The sequence below is a fragment of the Natrix helvetica genome (assembly GCF_964273705.1).
Source record: "Natrix helvetica genome assembly, chromosome: 4".
NCBI classification, from domain to species: domain Eukaryota; kingdom Metazoa; phylum Chordata; class Lepidosauria; order Squamata; family Natricidae; genus Natrix; species Natrix helvetica.
This window is the reverse complement of record NC_138550.1, coordinates 164,678,947-164,701,421: the sequence shown is the minus strand read 5'-3', so window position 1 is coordinate 164,701,421 and position 22,475 is coordinate 164,678,947. Positions and strand designations below refer to the sequence as shown.

Genomic DNA, 22,475 nt, shown 5'->3' with positions numbered 1-22,475 from the left:
TTCGTCTGGCAACTCTGCGCATGCGCACACTGGGAACAGCTGTTCCTCTGCCTCACTGATGTCTGACTCTGAAGGCAGCTGATAACTGTCAGACGGCCTTGGTTCCCTCTCTGCCTCCAACAGAGCCCTCATCAGAGCCTTCCCCAGACTCCAGGATTGGCCATGTTCCTCCCTAACCTCCTCACTGTCCGAATCTGCTGCCAGTTCTGCTAGCTGCTGGTGGGCCACAACACAGTGCCTGGGGCTGTTATAGACTGTAAGCCTTGGCCCCCTTCCCATCCACCCACCCAAAGCAGCCTAGAGTCGGGCAGAAGACGCTTGCGGTCCAAGGTCTTCTTCCCATCAGGCCACCTAGGGACTCAGCTTCTATTGTCCCAGCTCCAGAGCCCTCAAAAACCCAACTTTCCTTTCTGTTTTTTTGCAGAGAAGCCTGGCTGATGCAACATGAGGCTTCACTTCCTTGCAGAGCAAGTTGAGGGTCACACAGGATGGTCTTTGTAATGCTTGGAATATGATTTTTTTCTATACTGCTGCACTTGCTAATTAACATGGGTTGTCTTGTATTTTAAATTTGCTTTTTCAAATGTATTGCTAATACAATACAATACAATACAATAATACAATACAATACAATACAATACAATACAATACAATAGTAGAGTTGGAAGGGACCTTGGAGGTCTTCTAGTCCAACCCCCTGCCTAGGCAGGAAACCCTATACCATTTCAGACAAATGGCTATCCAACATCTTCTTAAAGACTTACAGTGTTGGGGCATTCACAACTTCTGGAGGCAAGCTGTTCCACTGGTTAATTGTTCTAACTGTCAGGAAATTTCTCCTCAGTTCTAAGTTGCTTCTCTCCTTGATTAGTTTCCACCCATTGCTTCTTGTTCTACCCTCAGGTGCCTTGGAGAATAGTTTGACTCCCTCTTCTTTGTGGCAACCCCTGAGATATTGGAAGACTGCTATCATGTCTCCCCTAGTTCTTCTTTCTCTTAAGCTAAACATACCCAGTTCCTGCAACCGTTCTTCATATGTTTTAGTCTCCAGTCCCCTAATCATCTTTGTTGCTCTTCTCTGCACTCTTTCTAGAGTCTCCACATCTTTTTTACATTGTGGCGACCAGAACTGAATGCAGTATTCCAAGCGTGGCCTTGGTAAGGTAATAATTTGTCATAAGCCTTAAGCTTTAAGAGTGGCCACCTTTTTAGAAACCAGGACTGACAGGACAGTGCTTGATGCATAGTAGATAAAACTTTCATTTTTCAGGTGTTCTCAAGACTCCATGAACAAAGCAATAAAATAAAATAAAATTCAAACCCAATCTTGAGAAGCACTGAGAGTGTATCTTACCCATATTCATTCTGATGTTTTTTTTCCTTTGCAAATGTTTATATGCATATGTATCTGTGTGTGTATGTGTGTGTATGCATATATGTGTATGTGTATGCATATGCATATGTATATGTGTATGTATCTGTCTGTCTGTCTGTCTTTCTGTCTATCTATCTATCTATCTATCTATCTATCTAGCATTCATTCATTCATCTATGTATCACAATAGCACTTAGACTTATATACTTTACAGTGTTTTACAGTCTTCTCTAAATGGTTTACAGTCAGCCTCTTGCCCCCAACAATCTGGGTCCTCATTTTATCGACCTCTAAAGGATGGAAGACTCTTTAGTTAAATGTACACTCAATACTTTTCCAAGGCAGTCCTAAAAATGCATACCTGCCTCTTTCATTCTATTTTCTGTATTACAGACAATGTATAAGTAATAAGACCCTTAACTATCAAAGTGAGATACACCTTGTGATTATTGTTGTCTGGGGAAAAATAAACAAAGATGTTGACTATGAATCAAAATCTTGCTAAATTTTTCTAGTTTGCTAAATTATTGCTTCTTTTGGTTGCCTTTGGGTGGAGAATGATGTGGATATGGTGATGTGTGAAGCAAAGATAATGTAGTGTGTTGAACTCCAAGTGAAGTCTAAAATTTATGTTGAAGGAGCATTGGGGGAATGGGAGGTGTTGCGTTAGGAGGCATGGGAATGGGAGGAAATCAGCATAGTAGAAGAAGGGACAGAGCATCATGGAAAATATCAAAGTGTTTACTAAGAATTAGCAACAACTTAATGACACACATGCAATCAATCAATCACAGAGCGAAATTTCAGGTATAGGACATATGCATAAATTTAGAAAGCACCTACCTTTTGATATCCAAATTCTACTGAGTTGTTCTATTTCAGGATGTCTTCAGCGTAGTCCTTGATCTGGCATCAAAAGAAGTCCAGGACTGTCAGCAACATGTAAACACAGAGATGGTCTTGGTTCAAGAAGAATGAGACATCAGTTCTTCAACACATTCCTTATAAAGCCATTAAATTCTGGACCATTAGTGTTTGGCTGAACTCTGCAATTTGTAAGGAAAAGGTGTATCTTTTTAAGATGTCTAAATTACTGTTAATGGACAATTAAACTTTTCTGTTTAAATGACCCTTAAAGGGATACCATTGCAGAAGGAAAAGAAGCAAGAAGGGGGAAAAAATGGATCTCACTTTTTCGTCTTTTCCTTCGGGATTCCAGACACTAAGAGACCACATAGTATGAAAGCAACAATCGTTTTTTTATACAGCTCGGGAAGCAAAAATGCTCTAAATATTGAAATGTTTTGATTAAGTTCTATTCTAATGAAATCAAATTAGAAGGCATTGAGGGGGCTGCCATCATAAGCCCTTGAAGGTTCTCCGGGTCAGGAAGCCGACCTGCAAGATCCTGTTTATATAGCGTATCTCCATAAAGTTTAGTTCTAGTCTTCTTTTTTTATCCCCTCTTCTTGTACCTCAGTGACTCAGGAAGGATAGAGCTTGAGACTTTTTCTATTTCTTTAGAATAACAGAGTTGGAAGGGACCTTGGAGGTCTTCTAGTCCAAACCCCTGCTTAGGCAGGAAACCCTATACCATTTCAGACAAATGGTTATCCAACATCTTCTTAAAAACTTCCAGTGTTGAGGCATTCATAATTTATGGAGGCAACTTGTGAAAACTGATTAATTGTTCTGGCAGAACATTTGTCCTCAGTACTAAGTTGCTTCTCTCCTTGATTAGATTATCCATTGCTTCTTGTCCTTCCCTCAGGTACTTTGGAGAATAGCTTGACACCCTCTTCTTTTTGGCAGCCCCTGAGATATTGGAACACTGCTATCATGTCTCCTCTAGACCTTATTTTCATTAAAGTAGACATACCCAGTTCCTGCAACCGTTCTTCATATGTTTTAGCCTCCAATCCCCTAATCAATTTTGTTGCTCTTCTCTGCACTCTTTCTAGAGTCTCCACATCTTATTTTCCCTCTGTTTATGTAGCCTAGAACTGTGTTGCCTTTTTGGCAGCTGCTGCACACTTTCCCAGGGCTTAGAGAAGGCTCATCTCCTTTTTTTTTTAACAGCTTCTGAATGTGTCTCTCATGGCCATCTTTGGGTAGACTCTCTACAGCCATATGAGCCCTACAAAGAAGCTTCTTGCTCCTGGGATGGAGTAAATAAAGTGGGATGTATGTTCTGGCCTGTGAATAAACCAGAACACAGGCTTGGCTGTTTGCCACTATTTAATTACTGAGATAACAAATCCTTTGGCTGAGGGCCCAGGCAACTCACATTCAATAGAATAGCTTGGCAGTAACCCAGATAGTTTAAATGAAGCAACACAGATAATCCAAATGAACAGACACGGCTAGAATACAGACAGATTTTCTTCACTACTAATTCAAATGGTTGTTTCCTGCAAATGTCCATTCCCAACACCTCACTTATAAACTCTCTTGGGAGGGGCCAATCCACAACCACCTGTGTATAATTATCTTCTGTGAGTCTGCCTACAGAGTTGCTGCTTGTGTTTCTCAGCCCTTCTCAATCTAGCATCAGGGACAAACTGCCTTTGATCCTCCCCACTGCTCCATGACTCAGGTGCCTGCCGGTGGTCAACCAGCCTCCCTGGTCCCTGTTCTGAGTCTGAACCCTGCCCAGGGTCCTCCACATCTTCCATAGCAGACTCATATGGTTCCTCGCTATCCGAGTCCATCAGCAGCTCAACCGGATCCTCCTGGGCCACAACAGATGTTCATACTGAAAGAATATGGAATTAAAAAGTAATTTCATTCTGAGAATGAACTGAACACTGAGAACGTCCATTCCAGCTTCAGAATTGTTTTAGGTAAAGGTAAAGGTTTCCCCTGTCCTGTCATGTCCAACTCTAGGGAGCAGTACTATCTCCATATCCTAGCCAAGGGAGCCAGCGGTGTCTGAAGATATTCCATAGTCATGTGACCAGCATACCTTGAGGTGCATGGAATGTTGCTACCTTCCCATCAAAGTGGTACCTATTTATCTACTTTCATCTGCATGCTTTCAAACTGCTGGGTTGGCAGGATCTGAGACAACTAATGGAAGCTCATTCTGTCATGCGGTACTTGGATCTTAAACTGCCAATCTTCTGTTTGGCAAGCCTAGAGTCTTAACTACTAGGCTACCACATCCCCTTTGTTTCGGGTTAGAACTTTTGAGTTTACCAGCTAATGTTCTAGTATGTTTGAGATTATGTCCCAGAATTGGGAACAGAGTCAAACTAGAAATAATAAGAACATTTCTTTAAACATCAATGTAGGAGCCAGACTGCCAACTTTCTCCATCCAATTTCTTTCTTTTGGTTTTTCCATATCCTTTCATCTTGCTTGTAAAGATGGCTCCCCCCACCACCCTAAATTTATCCAGGGAATGGATACATTTTCAAACCACATTGTCAACAAAATCAGATAGGAGACATTGTGTCATGATGCCTTGCTTTGTCATTTAACTGAAGCATGTGGAGTCAGAGAAGGTGTAAACCAGAGAAGGGAGAATTGCACACACACACACACACACACACACACACACACACACACACCAGGATATCAACACAATTATTTGGTGAACATTCTAGAAATTGGGTTCTTGGTATTCTGTGAGTTTGATTATTTGCTTGCAAAGTTTCACTACCCAAATTAAGTAACATCCTCAATTTGATCAAACTCAGAGAGCACCAAAGACCCCTCATTTAAACTCTGAGCTGCAAATATATCACTTTATTGGTAATTAGGTTGAAAGCAAATGAATGAAATATAATGGCTATGTTCACATACCATGCTACTCCCAATTAAAAATGAGGTGGCGAATATTTCAGTTTATAAGATATGGGATTTGTTTTATCAGTGGCTGGCAAAAAGAACCTGGACATGAAAAATGTTTTACTTATGTTTTAATTGAAGGAGAAAAGTGAGAATACAATAATGTTGTTAAATAGACTAATAACGATACAATGTTTTAATTGAAGGAGAAAAGCGAAAATATAATAATGTTGTTAGATTAATAATAATACAATGAAACACTGACATATATATGAATAACTTAGAAACTTTTGTTATAAAATGAAGGACAAAGATAATAAATGAATTAATGTACATTTGATAGAGGATTGGTAATATAATATATAACTCTTAAGTGCATACTATAAAGGTATCCTGTTGAAAATATTGATAGATATATAAACATAAACACTTGGTAAATTCTTTTATACTGTAAAAATATTTAAAATGAGACAATGATTGCATAAAGGTACGTTGTTGTTAAGCAGACAATCAAGAATGTAAGAGAATTAAGTTTATTGAAAAGAAAGAAATATTAATCGTAATTGAATATATGCTGTACAATGAAAGTGAGGTTTTTGGTTATATTGGATGGAAAATCTGTGATTGTAATCGAAAATACGGATGCAAAAACACTTGTAACCAAACGACATGCTGTATGCAATGGATGAACATTTTTTAATGTTGTCTTTTATGTTTAAAAATAAATTTAAAAAATGTGAGAGAGAAAAAAATGAGGTGGCGAATATTTCAGTTCCCACAAATTGACCTATCAGCTACTTAATCCCATTTTAACAAAATTCAGGTTTTTGCTTTTTACGATGTCTAAATCTAAAGGGGAGGGATGACAGAAATTACATCTCAATTGTGCCTGACCATTAGGCTTCAAGGAACTCTGTAGCATTTTTAGAGTTAGCTTGGTTTAGGATGCTCACAGGTTTCCCAATTGAAACTCATTAATTCTGTCCACGTGTTGGGAAATGAAGGAGTTTTCATCGTATCTTTTGACTGATACCTGATGTTCATGGATGTCCTCTGCTAGTCTTCTGACTATTTGCCCTACATAGTGACTATTGCACTCTCTATACTGTATGTTGTACATCAATCCTCTTTGCCCCCTCTTTTTTTTTTTTTTTGCTATAGTTTTCACAACTTGTCTAAGCAGGAGGTTGGACTAGAAGACCTCCAAGGCCCCTTCCAACTCCGTTATTCTATTCAATTCTAACTTGAAATGAGCTTGTGTTGTTGTATATACAATCTGTTTCCTTTTCCTGATGTTTAGGGTTTCTGCAGTGTGGTTGTACTATACAATACAATAGTAGAGTTGGAAGGGACCTTGGAGGTCTTCTAGTCCAACCCCCTGCCTAGGCAGAAAACCCTATACCATTTCAGACAAATGGCTGAACATCTTCTTAAAGACTTCCAGTGTTGGGGCATTCACAACTTCTGTTCCACTGATTAATTGTTCTAACTGTCAGGAAATTTCTCCTCAGTTCTAAGTTGCTTCTCTCCTTGATTAGTTTCCACCCATTGCTTCTTGTTCTACCCTCAGGTGCTTTGGACAATAGTTTGACTCCCTCTTCCTTGTCCCTCTTCTTTCTACTCATCTAAATAATGTTCTTACACAGCTTCTCGTGGGATGTTGGTTTGTTACTTTAAAATATGTTATTCAGGGGTGGGATCCAGCTTCTATTACTGCCAGTTTGCTCAGGGATGCGCTTTGCACTATGCGTGCATCCCCAATAGTGAAAAAAAAAATGCTTCTGCGCAGACGCAAAAAACAAGATGGTGCCACTTACGGTACTACCGATAGAACCGGTTTGAGGGTGTGGCCAGCCGAGTTATGATCTACTCGGCCAAACTGGTCCAAACCAGTAGGAACCCGCCTCTGGTGTTGTCCTTATGAACCGCTTTCAGATTTGACCCTTTTTTCCAGGTTTGCCTTTTTTCCAAGGAAATTCAATTACTATAATAATAAAGGAAAGGCATCCTCGGGGTCGAATCAGCCCTTCCTCTGAGGTGCTTCAGTTCTGAGGTAACCTCCACCTGGGATGACCATCGACTGAAAAATTCAGTCCAATGGCTGCTGCCATCTTCTTTGCCAGATACTAGTTTCTCCCTTCACTCCAGTCCTCTGGGGAACTGGGAAGTAGAGGTACATTGCCAATTTCTTTACTACCTGTTTACTACTATAATACAATAGTAGAGTTGGAAGGGACCTTGGAGGTCTTCTAGTCCAACCCCCTGCCTAGGCAGGAAACCCTATACCGTTTCAGACAGATGGCTATCCAACATCTTCTTAAAGACTTCCAGTGTTGGGGCATTCACAACTTCTGGAGGCAATTTCTGTTCCACTGATTCATTGTTCTAACTGTCAGAAAATTTCTCCTCAGTTCTAAGTTGCTTCTCTCCTTGGTTAGTTTCCACCCATTGCTTCTTGTTCTACCCTCAGTTGCCTTGGAGAATAGTTTGACTCCCTCTTCTACTTGTGTGCATGCATGATACTTCTGTGCATGTGCAGGTGGGTGAAGCCTCCCCTCCTGCAATTACTGGTTCAGCCGATCCGGGCTGAACCAGCAGCAACCCACCTCTGCTGGGAAGGATGGACACCCACATCCTTCCCAGATCTGGCTAAATCCAAAGGAGAACCCAAGAAAAAGCCAAGCTGAGGTGGGTGCCAGAAAGCCAAGATTGGAACAAAAAAAACAACAACAACAAACAAACCCCAACACTTTATTAACGGTGTCAAAAAGAAAGTGAGTTTCCATATATGGAATACACACTTTAAATATGCAAAATGGCAGTACAATTGCGGCTCTACAGGAGCAAAACCACACTTTCCTATCGTCCCTGAGGTAACTCCTCTTTCAGGAAGCTATTGATTCTTTTACCAAAGGCGGTCCAAGGTTTTTCCCGCCAAAAACCTAACAGAATCCCCTTCTTTCCTCTTATTGACTGATGAGGGGGGTCTTGTGTTGCTTAAAAGGAGCTAATTTCCAGTAAGGGAACTCAATCTGCATCTCTACATGATATTTAGCCAGGCTTTTCCTTTTTAACCAAAGGAGTTGCATGAGTTTGAGAAAAATGTGCATTAGCTCAATTTAAGCCACAGGGTATGAATTTTCACGCATGCCAAATTACATAACAATTCCAGAGAGGTTTCTGAGGGGCCCATGAGATTGCTCAAGCCAGTTGACTCCTAACCCTTAATAAACATCAAGATTTTTAATCTCCTTTCAAGATAACAGCTATTCTGTTAAGTGTGCTCGCCTTCTTTTTCCCATTATCTTAAGTGAAGATCTGATCATTTTTCTCTGTTAATGCAACTCCTATTCAAGGGATGGTCAGCAGATTTTTCTTAAAAGGCAATTCTGGAATGCTTTTTTCCCCATCTTTTTCAGATTCATCCCAATATTATCTCTATTGTCCAATTTTATAATATTAAATAGCAAATTCTTCCTCTTCTTCTTTTTTTTGTATGCTGGGAAGTTCTATTAGTTTGTTTGTTGCTGGTTTCCTAGCTGAGAATCTTCTAGTGGTCTTCTTTAAAGAAAAAAATATATTAGGAGAAACATTTCTTCTTTCTACCTTCTTTGACCTATCATCTTTCATCATATACAGCCTTTCTTGCAAACAATTTGATAGCACCACCTTCAATTACTTCTGAAAAAATGTTTTTTTTAAAAAACTAAATCTGCCATCTCCTCTTTCTATTACCTCCATAGTGATGCCCACTATTGAAATTTTAATAGTACCTGTTCATCCTGGCAATATTGGCATACCTCTATTGAATAAAGGTGCTTCACGAAAGAATCCTCCCACTTATGACTGCATGACTGTAACTTTGTTGCTTGTATCCTTATGATTCACATTGATATTGATTGTTTCCTGATTGCTTATTTGTACCCAATGACTATCATTAAGTGCCGTAACTTATGATTCTTGATGGATGTATCTTGTCTTTTTATGAACACTTGAGAGCATATGCACCAAAGACAAATTCCTTATGTGTCCAATCACACTTGGCCAATAAATAATTCAATTCAATTGTATTCTAGTTAGATCAGATAAACCCTTTAATTGCTTCCTTGTTTCCTAACATGCAGCAAGAATTTTTTTTTTTATTATTTCATGCTGTTTCTTCTTTTTCCCACCTCAAGATGATCTGTTCCATTTTCTGTTCAGACTGTGATTGTTATTCAACCTATGCAATCCATGATGTTGGTGATGGTGATGAGATTTATTTGTTTGTTTTACTTTATTTATTTAGTTTGCCACTCATGCACAAGATAACAGGTATAAGAATAAACATGAACAAGAACACAGGAAATGGGTACAAATAAATGGGGACAGTAGGACAGGGACGTTAGGCACCCTGGTGCGTTTATGATGCGGGGTTTCCATCACTGGAAGGTTTTAAAGATGAGATTGCACAACCTCTTGTCTCAAATGGTGTAGGGTCTCCTGCTTGAGCAGGGGTTGGACCAGAAGACCTTGCCATAGGAAAATTCTAATTAAAAAAAACCAAGGACGAAACCACAAACAATAACTCTTATTTTAAGATCAGAGGTTTATTGTCTCTAATCATTTGGAACAAAAGACAGAAGCAAAAGATAGAATAGATAGAATAGCAATAGTGCACTTACATTGACAAGCTTTTGCAACAGAGTCCAGAGATATAGCAGCTCCTTCAAGTCCTTTAACTAACACCATTCTCATCTCAGGCCACATTTCTTATACCTTCTTTTTTACTGACATACGCATTCCATAATTTCACTTCCTTGTACTTTCTTACTGACTGTCACTTTCTGTGATTGCCCCGGTACATTTGAAGCTTTCAGACACTTGTTACTTTCAGTTCCTCATTTCCTACCAGCTCATTCTTCTTGCTCTAAATATATCCGTACATGCATACTTGGCAGAAAATGCAGCACATAACCCATTAGAAATATGGTACATATCTGGTACATTTCAAAGTTATGTTAGTTTAAAACTTTGGTTCATTGAGGCCTGCAAGCTCACTCCTAGACCTTATTACCTGCAACTTTCCAATGGATATAGCTCTCTTCTCTCAAACTTAAGGAGTCCCTTTGTACTTTCACAATTATGTTTATGAGGTTCATGAACTGTCTGCTGGCCAACTAATGTTATAGTTTTAAATCATATTTATCATAATGAAGGACATGAGTGTTGCCCAAATTTTTAACATTGGATACACAACCTTTACAATAAGGGTGTAAACCTATAATAGTAAAGGAAAAACTTGGAGAAACATCAGCTCTTGACTTCCACCCTCCCTTGCATGAAGACAGATGCAAAGGATGAATTAAGCCAGAGGTCCCCAAACTTGACAACTTTAAAACCTGTGGACTTCAACTCCCAGAATTCTCCAGCCAGCTGGCTGGAGAATTCTGGGAGTTGAAGTCCACAGGTTTTAAAGTTGTCAAGTTTGAAGACCTCTGAATTAAGTAGTTCTGCTTTCTCTCTACTGCCTGTTAAACTTGTTTTTTTGGAAGGAAGTGTCAAGTGGGGCCCAAATGATCTCTCTGAACCCCTGGAACATGTTTCAAATTTTTAAACCATGTTACAAAACTTGACTAGCAAATTCCCTTCTATTGACTGTGTTAGATATTAGCATAAACCGCTGTAAGTCTCCACTCAGGTCCGCCACTAGGGCAGGAACAAGGGGTTGTTCTGATTGGACGGGAGGTGTACCCGATCCCTATAAAAGGGGAGCTTCTAGACCCCAAGTTAAGCTGGATCACTACTACTACTAAATAAAGAGCTGTTTGTCACTATCGTCCGGAGTCTGTTCTCTTGTTGCCCGAATCTAACACTGGCGACGAAGGTGGGATCGAGAGGCAGATAGGACGAAGAAGATACCTTCAAAATCTTCGGATCCGATCCAGCCCCAGAATTCGACGGAAATTCCAGCAGCCATCTCAGCACGGCAAATTCAAACACAGACAAGATGGCGATGCACGCTCCACCAGCTCCATACGACCCAATCACCGAACATTGGGAATCCTACATGCTGAGGTTCGAGTGCTTTCTCGAGGCCAACAAATACACGGGAGTACCGGACTCTCGGAAAAAGAATATGTTCCTGAGCTACTGTGGTCGAGAGGTCTTCGAAACGGCCAGGGATCTTTCCGAACCAACCCTTATCCAGGCGGTATCATGGACGGCACTACAACAAACATTGCAAACACATTACGTGCCAAAACCTTCCCGCCATGTTCGCTGCCAGGAATTCAACACGAGGAACCAGAAGGCGGGAGAATGCATCAACCAGTATGTTGCAGCACTTCGGAAAGCAGCAACGCATTGCGAGTTCAGGGATCTGGACGAGCAAATTCTGGCGCGCCTCATATGCGGGTTAAGAGACATTTCCTTGCAGAAACGATTGTTGGCCAAACCCAACCTAAGCCTGCAAATCGCACTAGATGAGGCGAGAGCTTCTGAATCAGCGGACAGATCATCCGAAACAATACAATATGGGTACAGTGCGATCCAGGCCGGAGCCAGACACGCCAGAGTACATTACGAGGCCACCGATCAAGAGGTCGAGGACAGCGAATTCAAAGACAGCCATCGAATGCGGAGCAGTCACACAAGACCGGTGGGGAAACCCGAATTCCGTTTGCCACCATGCGCAAGTTGCGGAGGGAACCACCCCCCGTCTACCTGCCGATTCAGAAACGTTGTTTGCTCGCATTGCGACAAACTGGGGCACATCGCACGAGTGTGCCGGAGCAAAGTCCCTGCCACACAATGGCAGCCTCCGATTTCCCGCCGACAGAAGCCCAACCCAGGGGCTTGGCAGAAAAGCAAAGGGCGCCCAGAGAGAGAACCAAGGGAGTTAGCCGAGAGAGAATACACACAAAGAGCTGAAAGGGCATATTACCAGAGAGCCGAGAGAGAGTATCCCCAGGATACCGATGCCGAGAGAGAGTTGACCCAGAGAGAACCAATGCGAACTTATCTCACAACGATAGGTCAGGTCCACACCAAGCGGCCTAAAAAGCTGAAAATCACTGTCCTCCTGGAGGACTCCCCTTGCGAGCTTGAAGTCGACATGGGATCATCCCTGATGATCATTTCATGGTCAGCCATGAAGAAAGCAATTCCGAGCCTTAAGAAGCGCCAACTGCGAACACCAGACATCCTGTTACGAGACTACCAGGGGAACAGGGTCCCCATCGTGGGTCAAGGCACGTTTCGGGTCCAGTTCAAAGACATCATAGCCCAGCTGCCCGTGACCATCGCCAGCGCGCCATTACAGAGCCTCCTGGGACTGGATTGGTTTGAAGCCCTGGGGCTAGAAGTCACCGGAATCAACGCAATGGAAAACAGCAGCGCTGAACAGATTTTTAAGGAGTTCGAGGATGTGTTCAGCCCTGGTCTTGGTAAGTATGTGGGTAAACCAATCTCATTCAATCTAGACCCAAAGGTGGCGCCAATCCAACTCAAACCTAGAAGAGTGCCTTTTGCACTCCGTCCCAAGATTGACAAAGAGAAAGATAAGCTCGTAGAGCAAGGAATCCTTGAACCGGTGGATCACACGCGCTGGGAAACCCCCATCATGACCCCAGTTAAACCAGACGGGTCAGTCCGCATCTGCGCGGACTATAAATGCACAATTAATGTTGCCCTACAACAGAGCGCGTATCCTGTGCCCGTAGTCCAACACCTATTGCATTTGTTGGGGCCAGGAAAGATATTTGCAAAGTTAGACATGGCACAAGCGTACCAGCAACTGCCTGTGGATAGCGCCACGGCGGAGGCCCAAACTATAGTGACGCACAGGGGTGCTTTCAAATGCAACCGGTTACAATTCGGCGTAAGCATCGCTCCAGGTTTGTTCCAAAGCGTCATGGAACAGCTTTTGCAGGGCATACCAGGAGTCGTCCCATACTTTGACGACATCTTGGTGTCGGCTGCAAACGAGGAGCAACTATTAAAATGTGTTAGAACTGTTTTGGCCAGAATCAGAGAGAAGGGTCTCCGCCTGAAAAAGGAAAAATGCCAAATTAACGTGCCTAGCGTAGAATTCCTGGGGTATAGAATCGATGGACTGGGCATACACCCAACATCGAAGAAAATTAAGGCGATCCAGGACGCCCCCACACCACGAAATCAGACCGAGTTTCAGGCATTCCTCGGGCTTCTTAACTTCTACAGCGTTTTTCTAAGACAGAAAGCTACCGTCGCTGAGCCGCTACATCGACTCCTAGCCAAGAACGCGAAATGGACCTGGGGACATTCCGAGGCAGCCGCCTTCGCCGCAGTCAAGCGCCTGCTCACGACCGACTCGCTGCTCATCCAATACAGCCAAACTCTACCACTAGTATTGACCTGCGATGCTTCACCCTTCGGCGTCGGCGCAGTCCTCAGCCACAGAATACCAAACGGAAACGAAGCACCCATAGCGTTCTACTCAAGGACTTTATCATCGGCTGAACGAAACTACAGCCAAATGGACAGGGAAGCGTTAGCCGCTGTGGCTGGAGTCAAACGTTTCCACAAGTATCTTTACGGCTGCGATTTCGAACTCATCACAGACCATAAACCACTGCTGGGTCTTTTGGCAGGAAACCGCCCCACACCGGTCTCACTCTCCCCACGCATGACCAGGTGGACTGTTTTCCTGGCTGCGTATTCCTACAAATTGATACATCGACCGGGTTCCACACTAGGGCACGCGGACGCACTCAGCCGCTGCCCACTACCAGAACTGTTAACAGACCCCACTCCCGAGATACCAGTACTATTGATTGACTGTTTGGACTCAGGACCAGTTTCTTCTGAGGACGTTGCTAGGTTTTCTGCTAAGGACAATGTAATCAGACAAGTACAAACTTGGGTATGGAGGGGGTGGCCCAAAGGGAATGTGGGACCCAACTTCAAACTGTTTTGGTCTAAACGAGATGAACTGTCGGTTTTACAAGGTTGTTTATTGTGGGGGGATCGAGTTGTTGTTCCATATGCACTGCGGAGAAATGTTCTAGACGCTTTACATGTTGGGCACCTGGGGATCGTAAGGATGAAAGCGTTAGCCAGGAGTTACGTTTGGTGGCCAAACATGGACAAGGAGATAGAGGAATGGGTAGCCACTTGTGATCCGTGCCAAGAGTCTAGGCCAGCACCCCCGGAAGCGCCCGCTACAGAATGAGACAAACCGAAAGCACCCTGGTCGTGAATACACATTGATTTTGCAGGGCCAGTCCAAGGGCAAACGTTTCTAATAGTTGTGGATGCATACTCCAAATGGTTGGAAGTAGTCCTAATGACTTCAATCACGGCAGAGGCAGTCATTAAGGTACTTCGGTGACTTTTCGCCACTCACGGCCTGCCCGACCTCCTGGTATCCGACAACGGGCCCCAATTCACAGCCATGCAATTCAAAACATACTTAGCGAGTCAGGGAATTCGGCATGCCCTCGTCGCGCCATTCCATCCGGCATCGAACGGACAGGCGGAGAGAATGGTGCGATCTGCTAAAGAGGCCCTCGCTAGGATGGGCCCAGGTGATTGGCAAACACGAATCGACCATTACCTACTAATCCAACATATTACCCCCAGTGCCACGACCGGAAGGAGCCCCGCTGAACTCCTCATGGGTCGCCGATTACAGTCTCACCTGGACCGGCTTCACCCTAACTACTCTGCCACATCGCCCCCAGACTCCACAAGCAAAATTCGGAACTTTAGCATAGGGGATTCAGTATACGCCCACAACTATGCAGGGGGAATGCTGTGGATTCCGGCAAAGGTAATTGGTATCACGGGTCCCCGATCATATTTGTTGGAATTAGAGGACGGGAGAAACTGGAGGAGACACATAGACCAACTCCGTGGCCGCATAACGAATTCCGACCTTCGGTCAGCAAACGAAGACTTCTTCCCGTCGGAAAACCCGCCAATGCATACACCCGAATATCCGAGTACAGAGGACTTCAGCACAACAGAGCCTGGGGTGGAACAGGAGATCAACGATAGAGTGGAACAACCCCTGAGCGAGGAGAACCAATCATCCCCTGCCAGCGAAACAGAACAGGAGGAACACGCCGATCTCCAACTCAACCTGAAATCCGACGGTCCACACGAGTAAGGCAGAAACCGGCATACCTACAGGACTTTGTCACGAACCGGAACACTCCATCTAAGAGGGGAGGGGTGTTAGATATTAGCATAAACCGCTGTAAGTCTCCACTCAGGTCCGCCACTAGGGCGGGAACAAGGGGTTGTTCTGATTGGACGGGAGGTGTACCCGATCCCTATAAAAGGGGAGCTTCTAGACCCCAAGTTAAGCTGGATCACTACTACTACTAAATAAAGAGCTGTTTGACACTATCATCCGGAGTCTGTTCTCTCGTTGCCCGAATCTAACAGACTGAGGTACTGATTTTTGGATTGCACTCTGGAACGAAACATCAGGATAGCTTTTTAGTGTTTCATTTCTGAAAAAGAAAGTCTTCAAAATGTGCCCCCTTTTTTTCCTTTTTCTTTACTTTTCTGCCTCATGCTAAGGGAACAAATGGGGAACTCACCAAATTTGCAGATGACATCAAGCTGGCAGGAATAGCCAACACTCCAGAAGACAGGCTTAAGATACAGAAGGATATTGACTGACTTGAACATTGGGCTCTATCTTACAAAATGAAATTCAATGGTGAAAAGAGTAAGGTTCTACATTTAGGCAACAAAAACAAAATGCACAGGTACAGTATAGGTGGTACCTTCTTCAATAGTAGTAACTGTGAGAGGCATCTTGGAGTCCTAGTGGACAACCATTTAAATATGAGCCAGCAGTGTGCAGCAGCTGCCAAAAAAGCCAACACAGTTCTAGGCTGCATCAACAGAAGGATAGAATCAAGATCACATGAAGTGTTAATACCACTTTATAAGGCCTTGGTAAGGCCACACTTAGAATACTGCATTGAGTTTTGGTCACCACGATGTAGAAAAGATGTGGAGACTCTGGAAAGAGTACAGAGAAGAGCAACAAAGATGATTAGGGGACTGGAGAATAAAACATATGAAGAACGGTTGCAGGAACTGGGTATGTAGTTTACTGAAAAGAAAGACTAGCTGAGACATGATAGCAGTATTCCAATATCTTTGTGGGCTTGCCACAAAGAAGAGGGAGTCAAACTATTCTCCAAGGCACCTGAGGGTAGAACAAGAAGCAATGGATGGAAACTAATCAGGGAGAAAAGCAACAAGGAACTGATGAGAAACTTACTGACAGTTAGAACAATGAATCAGTGGAACAGAAGTTGCCTCGAGAAGTTGTTAACGTCCCAACACTGGAAGTCTTTAAGAAGATGTTGGATGCCATTTGTCTGAAATGGTATAAGGTTGACTGCCTGGGCATGGGGTTGGACTAGAAGACCTCCAAGGTCCCTTCCAATTCTGCTATTGTATAAGAATATTTATTTATTTATTTGTTTGTTCATTGACTAATGAATGAATGAATTCTTGTTCTGCCTTGAGATGAATGAATTAATTAATTCATCTGAAGGCAGAACAAGAAGCAATGGATGGAAACTAATTAAGTAGAGGACCAAACTAGAATTAAGGAGAAACATCCTGACAGTTAGAACAATGACTCAGTGGAATGGATTGCCTTCAGAAATTGAGGGTTCATCATTGGAGTTTCTAAGAAGCGATTGGACAACCATTTGTCTGGAATGGTAAAGGATATCCTGCTTGAGCAGGGGGTTGGACTACAAGACCTCCAAAGTCCTTTGCAATTTTGTTAATAATTCGTTCATTCATTCATTCATTCATTCATTCATTCATTCATTCATTCATTCATTCATGTCTTCCCATGGTGGTGCTTTTTATCCTGAATGTTGGAGATGATGGAAGGATTCTCTTCCATTATGTTTATTTTTGGTTACAGGAAAATGTCCTGAACTGCCTATTTTTCCTAGGCTGAGAAAGCTTAATCAGAAGAGCTTCTCCTGACTTGCTTTGGGATTGAATTGGACTGTGAGCAAACAGAGTCAGAAGATTCCTTGAAGGTGATTCTACAGGGGGAGTCAGGCCTTTTCTCCCACTAAACAAGTGAATGGATGGTCTCTGTGTTCCAATCATGACAAGTTCACCAAAATTCTCTTTCCTTTGGACAAAACCGGACAAAAATGCTGGAATACTTTTTTCTTCTCCAGATTAAATGAGAAATGTTTGGAAGGAAATAGAGAAACATTTCGACTTTGCAAAGTTGTATTTATTTTTTAAAAATGTGCACTAACCGCAACATTTGTAAACACGACAAAATGGGCCAGATGGTGGACGCTTGCATTGATTCTTGGATTCATTTGGGTAGCAAGGAAGTTGCTACCATAAAATAATTACTTCTTTAATGGGCCTGGATTCCAGGAATTTGACATCCAGATTAGGTTGCTTCCCTCTCAGATAGCTTTTGGTTGTTCCATGTTTCAAGATAATATTGTGGTTTCAAGCACTTCCTTCATAGTGTGTGCGATAACATATAGTGTTGCAAAATTCTGAGAAGAATGCTGTGTAAGTTCTTTTTTTTTCCCGTGAGAAACGTTGCAGCTTGGTCAATCTCCATTCTCCTTCTCAACGGCACTTACATCAAGTGCAGGCTAAGAGGATTCATTGAAAAAGACACCTCATGCTTAGATTCTGACAGAGACCAGCTGTTCCCATCTGGAGATCCGTCACCAGGTATGTCTACAGTAAAGGCAGAGTTTCTTTTGTGGTAATGGCTATTTGCAAAATACTCCTTTTTGAGTTTAACATAAGACGTGGGGACTATTAGTATGAGATCAGCTAATTCCACAGGATCCTTTGGCCAATATTAGAACTCAACTTTTTTTTTCTCAGGATAGTGTGACAGCAATGTTCCCATTCTTGATTTCTTGACTGGTGTGTGTCTGGCTTTGGTTGAATATCTTTTATCTGAGAACTTTTTCTTCATGGGAGAAAGACAAAGAGGAGTCGCTCAAGATCTGGGCACAAAAACCCAAGAAAATCCTGGAAACATCTAAGAATTGATCTGGTCCCTAAACTGCAAGCCAGTAAGGGCAACTTGTTTACTTACTATAAGTAATCAATTCAACCCCTTGGGGACTCATGAATAGTTCTAGAGGCAGAAATTGTGAGCATTCAAGGAGCGTCCTGTCTACTACAGGAATCTCCCTTGACAGAAGAGCTAACAGAAAGAGCAAAAAACAAACAAACAAAGCAATTAGAATAGAATAATAGAATAGAATAATAACTTTATTGTCACTTTGAATATACACTAATCAGCATACATTAAAATGAAATTTCATTGTATGCAGCTCTCAAAGGGTTACCACCTCCAATACACACTACATATATATAAGTAATCAAATAAGCAAATAAATAAATACAAAATTATGTATGTACCCACATATATTATATGACACATAGAAACAACACAGTCTAGTTCAGATGTATACATGCAGATGGTGAGAAAAACAAATCTTGTGCATTTACCACATGGATGGCATAGAGAACAAAGCTGTTACAGTAGTCTTGCTAAAAATACTTCAAAATCATCTCCCAAAGGGGAGCAACAAAAACAGACAATAAAATTGGCATGTGGGGTCTCTAACGATGCTTTGAGCTGTAAGCACATAGCACTTAGAAGCAGCATCCTGAATAATGGGAATGAACTTCCTATAATCTTCTCGGCTATCCTTACCACTCTCTTTATGGGCTTTCTATTTGAAGCACAGCAGCCACCAAACAAAACAGGGATGCAGTTAACCTTTTTCAAAGTACTTTTATGTCAAATCCATTCTGAATTGTTGCAGGCATTGTTCATTTGAAATAGGTAGTTTTTGACTTACAACCATAAGCAAGTTGGGAATTACAGTCATGCTGTAATCTTACACAAAAACTTGTATTAATATTCATAGTTTAGGATTCTTGTTTGGAATATCTTGCTGGTCTTAATCTTGCTGATCAGTGACAAGACATCAATCTTTGGGAAGAAAGGCAAACTCATCAAGCAGTGAGAACCCTTTAAATATCCGATCAAGTTCTACTCTTGCTATTAATTGTTAGCTGCTTACTTTTAAAAGATTTTCACTCAGTTTTTAAACATTCATTTTTGTAACTGTTGCTAGTTCCTTTGAATGTGTTTGGTCTTGGGCAGTAAATAAACGTTGATTGCTTGATTGAAAGGGAAACATGTTTTAACCTGTTTTGTGTGGACAGCAGACCCACAGTGAAAGTTCCTCAAGAACACAATTCCTTTAAGATGTTTTGACAAGATGAACAGACAAGTTTGTTTTCTTTTAATAATATTTCCCCTTAAATTGCAGTGTCCTGGATTGTCCTCCCTCACCACAGATTTGCAGTGTTCTATGCACACTTTGCCAATGGAGTTTCCATTTATTTTAACAGAAGGTAGGAACAGCATAAATTATATCATCTTCTTTCCAGGAAGGGTACTACTGTTGAAGACAATCCCCAAGTGTTTATAATATTCAAAAGTTTATTCCAAAATTTAAACTCTAGCACCAGTACATGAATTCCTGTTGCCCACCATCTCCTGGGATTGGGAGGTGGGTGCTGGGATTTGGAAAACATTCACTAAGTGCATTTACATAATGGCTCCTGAGGAGATTTTTCATAAAGTAAGTCTTATGGAGAATGTACGAGTACTAACATGCCAATACCTGTGATTTCCTGTATGCAACACGAGCTCAGAATTGCCGTTTGCAGGGACACAAGGGTTGAAGTCAACATATCCCTCTGAGCTGCATCAACAGAGGGATAGAATCAAGATCACCTGAAGTGTTAATACCACTTTATAATGCCTTGGTAAGGCCACACTTGGAATCCTGCATTCAGTTTTGGTCACCACAATGTAGAAAAGATGTGGAGACTCTAGAAAAAGTGCAGAGAAGAGCAACAAACATGATTAGGGGACTGAAGGCTAAAACATATGAAGAACGGTTGCAGGAACTGGGGATGTCTAGTTTTATAGAAAGAAGGACTAGGGGAGACATGATGGCAGTCTTCCAATATCTCAGGGGTTGCCACAAAGAAGAGGGAGTCAAACTATTCTCCAAGACACCTGTGGGCAGAACAAGAAGCAATGAGTGGAAACTAATCAAGGAGAGAAGCAACTTAGAACTGAGGAGAAAGTTCCTGACAGTTAGAACAATTAATCAGTGGAACAGAAGTTGCCTCCAGAAGTTGTGACTGTCCCAACACTGGAAGTCTTTAAGAAGATGTTGGATAGTCATTTGTCTGAAGTGGTGTAAGAGTTCCTGCCTGAGCAGGGTGTTGGACTAGAAGACCTCCAAGGTCCCTTCCAACTCTGCTATTGTATTGTATATGATTGGAGACCCAGATGCATTTCTGAAGATGAAGGAAGGGTGGGAAGAAAAGTTTCCTTTTCAAAATGTGTGTGTTCATGTTTTTTTTTTTGTGTGTGTGTATGTATGTATATCTATATGTATGTATTTGTATGTGTATGTATACACACACAGAGATACATACATACATACATACATACATACATACATACATACATACATACTTAATTACAGGTGGGAGGCAGTTGGATGGGCCTATCACGTGTACAATGGCCAACTTGATTAATGATGTATAAAGGTAGATATCTCTTCAATGGTAGTTTTTACACTCTGATGTTGTTAGCAGAGGCTAATGCAAGCTGTGGGTAATATATTTTAAGTTTTGGACATCACAATTTTTGTCTCTTCTTTTATAACTACACCTGGAACTCGTAATTTTAGGATAATTTGCAATATGTATGCATGTGTGCATGTATGTATGTATATATGTATGTATACATACACTTAGATTAAATCCTTCTGCAGCAGATGGCTTAGAGAGTCCCATAGAGACTGATTATTGACCAATTACCATTACAAAGAGCCACAAACAGAAACACATATACCTAAATATGGAAAAGTTTCTAAAGCACATTAGTATTTTTGCTGCCTGATGTTACTGATCATAATCATGACTTACTGTAATTTCTTCCTCTCTAAAGACGATCTCCATGGCATCTCTAACTTCACTTTTGCTATTGGGTATGAGTATGACAATATGTAAGTATAATATAGTTAAAAATATTTTCTTTGCAGGATGCAGCCTTCCAATTGGTTCATAACATCTGTGAATGTCCAAAGATGTCCCAAGAGAATCAGTGAGGATTTTTTTGATTCAGTGCAGGAGTCAGACAAGGGACAAAGCTCTCTGAGGGAAGCCTAGCCCCAATTGAGAATTACTAGGATATCTCCATTGACAGCATGTATGAATTTGGCAGAGTGTTAAAAACCAAATTTTCTGACTTCCAGCAGAAACAATGGAGTGGAACTTAGATTAATAAATAGGAACTCCAAAATTGAAAATGTTATTGACCTAGACTTAGTTATGTATATTCTGAACAGGGGTGGGTTCCTGCCAGTTCTAACCTTTTCTATAGAAGAGGTTCCACAAATCTACTGATTGGCTGGCTCACCAATCGCCCCACCCAGGTCTAAGAGTCCTATCTAAACCATAAAGTCTTAAAGCTGTCAAGTTTGAACACCTATATACATATATAGCTATTATATTTTAAACTCCCCCCCCACCTTATTTTTGACTGAAATGTGGACCTGGTTACAATTTCCAGCTATTATCATCATAATATTGTATAGTTATACATCATTATATGCCTCAAATTTTTGGTTCTGTCTTTATAATCTCAATAATTTTCCATTATAAATATATTTCAAGTTCTCCCTCCATTTTTCTATATCTTTACTTAGCTTACATTTAATTGTCTTTAAATTACAATCCTTGCTGTTCCATGCTTCTTACAATTTGTATCTGCTATATAAAATAACAAGCAATACGCACCTCACTTTTGTTCAGCTTCTTAAAAAGTCTATATGTGTCAATTTTTCATATATTTTAAGCTATATTTAATTATCTTTCCATTATTATATTCAATCAATTAGAAACTCTTCTTCCTTCTCCACCCACTGCTGCATCTTTTGCCATATCCTCTGTCTCCCTGTCTTCTCTTCCTCTTTTCTCTTATCGCTCCTTTCTTTCTTCTCTTTCTTCTCTAATCCTATCCTGTTTTCTTTGTTGGGACATAGCCCCCCCTTTCAGTTTTCCCTGTGCTACTGTAAAACTCAGTGAAATCTTTGGTCTGCTTTTTATTTTCCATTTATTCTACCATTTCATTACCCTCCCCCTCTTCTTCCCTCATTCCCTGCCACTCCTCAATTTCTAACTTCGAAATTCTATTTAAGCTTAA

At 41.5% G+C, this 22,475-nt stretch overlaps 1 protein-coding gene across 6 annotated transcripts in view; it reads left to right on the top strand.

Moving 5' to 3' along the window:
* The first annotated feature begins 452 nt into the window (after positions 1 to 452).
* The window catches only part of LOC309391031 (proto-oncogene Mas-like), a 32,267-nt gene continuing 10,244 nt past the window's right edge, over positions 453 to 22,475 (top strand). Inside the window, exons 1-5 of one of the 6 annotated variants that reach the window (XM_081951062.1) lie at positions 453 to 478; positions 17,134 to 17,260; positions 17,745 to 17,887; positions 19,516 to 19,600; positions 21,219 to 21,276. In XM_081951062.1, coding sequence (XP_081807188.1) covers positions 19,558 to 19,600; positions 21,219 to 21,276 — 101 coding nt within the window. In that variant the 5' untranslated portion in view covers positions 453 to 478; positions 17,134 to 17,260; positions 17,745 to 17,887; positions 19,516 to 19,557. Of the gene's footprint in view, positions 479 to 7,119; positions 7,341 to 17,089; positions 17,261 to 17,744; positions 17,888 to 19,515; positions 19,601 to 21,218; positions 21,277 to 21,312; positions 21,862 to 22,475 lie in introns of those variants that run through there. The other 5 variants (XM_081951063.1, XR_014175216.1, XM_081951064.1 and 2 more) reach the window with 5 other exon arrangements.